The sequence below is a fragment of the Lagopus leucura genome, unplaced genomic scaffold (assembly GCF_019238085.1).
Source record: "Lagopus leucura isolate 7727_CA_CO unplaced genomic scaffold, USGS_WTPT01 50476-1_obj-0_obj, whole genome shotgun sequence".
NCBI lineage: Eukaryota > Metazoa > Chordata > Aves > Galliformes > Phasianidae > Lagopus > Lagopus leucura.
In genome coordinates, this window is record NW_024969084.1 from 1,323 (window position 1) to 3,572 (window position 2,250).

A 2,250-nucleotide genomic window follows, 5' to 3' on the forward strand; every position below is an offset into this window, starting at 1 on the left:
GGGGAGGCCGGGATCTGTCTCTCAGGACCCCGACTCATGTTTTCATGGTGGCTGAAAATACTGTGGTTGGATTTTCCCTCTGCTGACTTCCTAAGCTCTAAGCCAAGGAAAACGAAAGAGCAGCGTGCCATCTCGTTGAGGATCCCTGCTGTTTTTGACGAGCTGCGAGCTGTGCTCTGTGTAGTGATCTTACACACCTTCAGAGCTGCTCCGTGAGAGGATTTTACCTATTAACAAATGCTTTCAGTATCACCCTCATCAGGGCATCCTTCACCTCCCTGTTCCTCAGGCTGTAAATCAGGGGGTTCACCGCAGGGATCACCAGCGTGTAAAACACAGCCGCCGCTTTGCACTGATCAGCAGAGCTGCTGGGTCTCAAGTAGATGAAGAAGAGGGTGCCATAAAACAGGGTGACAGCAGACAGGTGGGAGGCACAGGTGGAAAAAGCTTTCCACCTGTCTTGGGCAGCGCGAATCTGCAGGACAGCAAAGATGATGCACAGGTAAGAGATGAGGACGGCACTGACGGTGCCTGAGCCTGCAGCTGCAGCCAAGGCCACGTGCAGCCCGAGAGCAAAGCGCGAGTCGGAGCAGGAGAGCTGCTGCAGCGCCGGGATGTCGCAGAAGAAGTGATCGATGACACGGGACCTGCAGAACGACAGGCTGAACAGGGAAGCTGTGTGGGCGACTGAATTGATGCATCCACACAGGTACGAGACACAGACCAGCCGGCAGCACTGCTGTCTGGACACGAGCAGCGCGTAGCGCAGTGGGTTGCAGACAGACACGAACCGGTCGTACGCCATCACGGCTAGGAGCACGACTTCAGCATTGATGGAAAAAGAGTGAAGAAAAAACTGTGCAGCGCAGCCCGGAAATGAAATTACCTTCTTCTTTGCTAACAGATTCGTCAGCGTCTTGGGAGCGATTGCAGAGGAGTAGGTGATGTCAATGAGGGCCAGGTTGCAGAGGAAAAAGTACATGGGGGTCTGCAGGCGAGAGTCGACTCGGGTTAACGTGATGATGGTGAGATTCCCCACCAGGCTGGCGGTGTAAATGAGGAGCAGCAGGGTGAAGAGGAAGGCTTGTAGCTGAGGGCTGTCAGTGAAGCCTCGGAGGACAAACTCTGTCACCTCGGTGAGATTTCCCTCCAGCATCCCTCTCAGGAGAACCGCATGCAGCTGCAAGCAAGCAGACACACCAGTGAGCAAAGCAGAACGGCCCTTATCTCAAGTTTTACTCGACAGCAAAGTAAATAAACAGAGACCTCCGGCACTAGAAAGTGTGCAGGTGGGGTAAAAAAAAAAAGAAAAAAAGCTCTCCTGTCGTCTTTCTTCCTGTCTTCTTTCTTCCTGTCTTCTTTCTTCCTATCTTCTTTCTTCCTGTCTTCTTTCTTCCTGTCATCTTTCTTCCTGTCTTCTTTCTTCCTATCTTCTTTCTTCCTATCTTCTTTCTTCCTGTCTTCTTTCTTCCTATCTTCCTTCTTCCTATCTTCTTTCTTCCTGTCTTCTTTCTTCCTATCTTCTTTCTTCCTATCTTCTTTCCATCATGTGGGGATGGACAATGAAATGCGTTTCAGAAAATTCTTTCCCTCGGGACACAATGTTCCAGCAGCTGGGGTGAGCTCACACTTGCTGGATGATTCGTCACCTCTTTGGGAGTTGCAGGGGTTTCACATCGAAAGCGACCACGCGAACGTCCTGTAAAGCTGTCACGGAGATCGACTCAGAGGAAGGCAGCTGACAAGAATCTCAGCCTCATTCTGAAGCACAGCACAGTGCTCCAAGGTGGAAAAGCTTGAAGAAGCCCAGACCTTACAGCCCTTCCACTGCTGGAATTGGAAAGCAGCGCTGTTTTCTGACCAGCTGCTCAGACTGCATTTCAGGATGAGTGCCGGTCACTGCAGCTGGACTTCCTCTCCCTCACTCTTTGCATTCATTCCCCACGAGGTCTCCCCACCACATCCTTCCTCACTTCCCCTCCTCCTTTGTCCCGTGTTGCAGGGAATCACACACACACTCAATCACACACACACAATCACACACAATCACACAATCACACACTCACAATCATGATCACACTCACACACATTCACACTCACAATCACAATCACACACACACACACAATCACACACAGTCACACACACAATCGCACTCACACTCACAATCACACACTCACAGTCAATCACTCAATCACACTTGTACTCACACTCACAATCACCATCACAGTCACACACTCACAATCACACAC

General features: G+C 50.8%; 1 protein-coding gene across 1 annotated transcript; it reads right to left on the reverse strand.

The window, feature by feature from the left end:
- Positions 1-223: 223 nt before the first annotated feature.
- Positions 224-1,159, reverse strand: LOC122194002 (olfactory receptor 5AP2-like). The gene has a single exon (XM_042894913.1). It carries the CDS (start codon positions 1,154-1,156, stop codon positions 224-226), a length of 933 nt encoding a protein of 310 aa, XP_042750847.1. The 5' UTR covers positions 1,157-1,159.
- Between the last annotated feature and the right edge of the window lie 1,091 nt (positions 1,160-2,250).

Excerpts from the sequence above, each read along its gene's own strand:
- LOC122194002 (XM_042894913.1), bottom strand. The coding sequence starts at position 1,156 with ATGCTGGAGGGAAATCTCACCGAGGTGACAGAGTTTGTCCTCCGAGGC.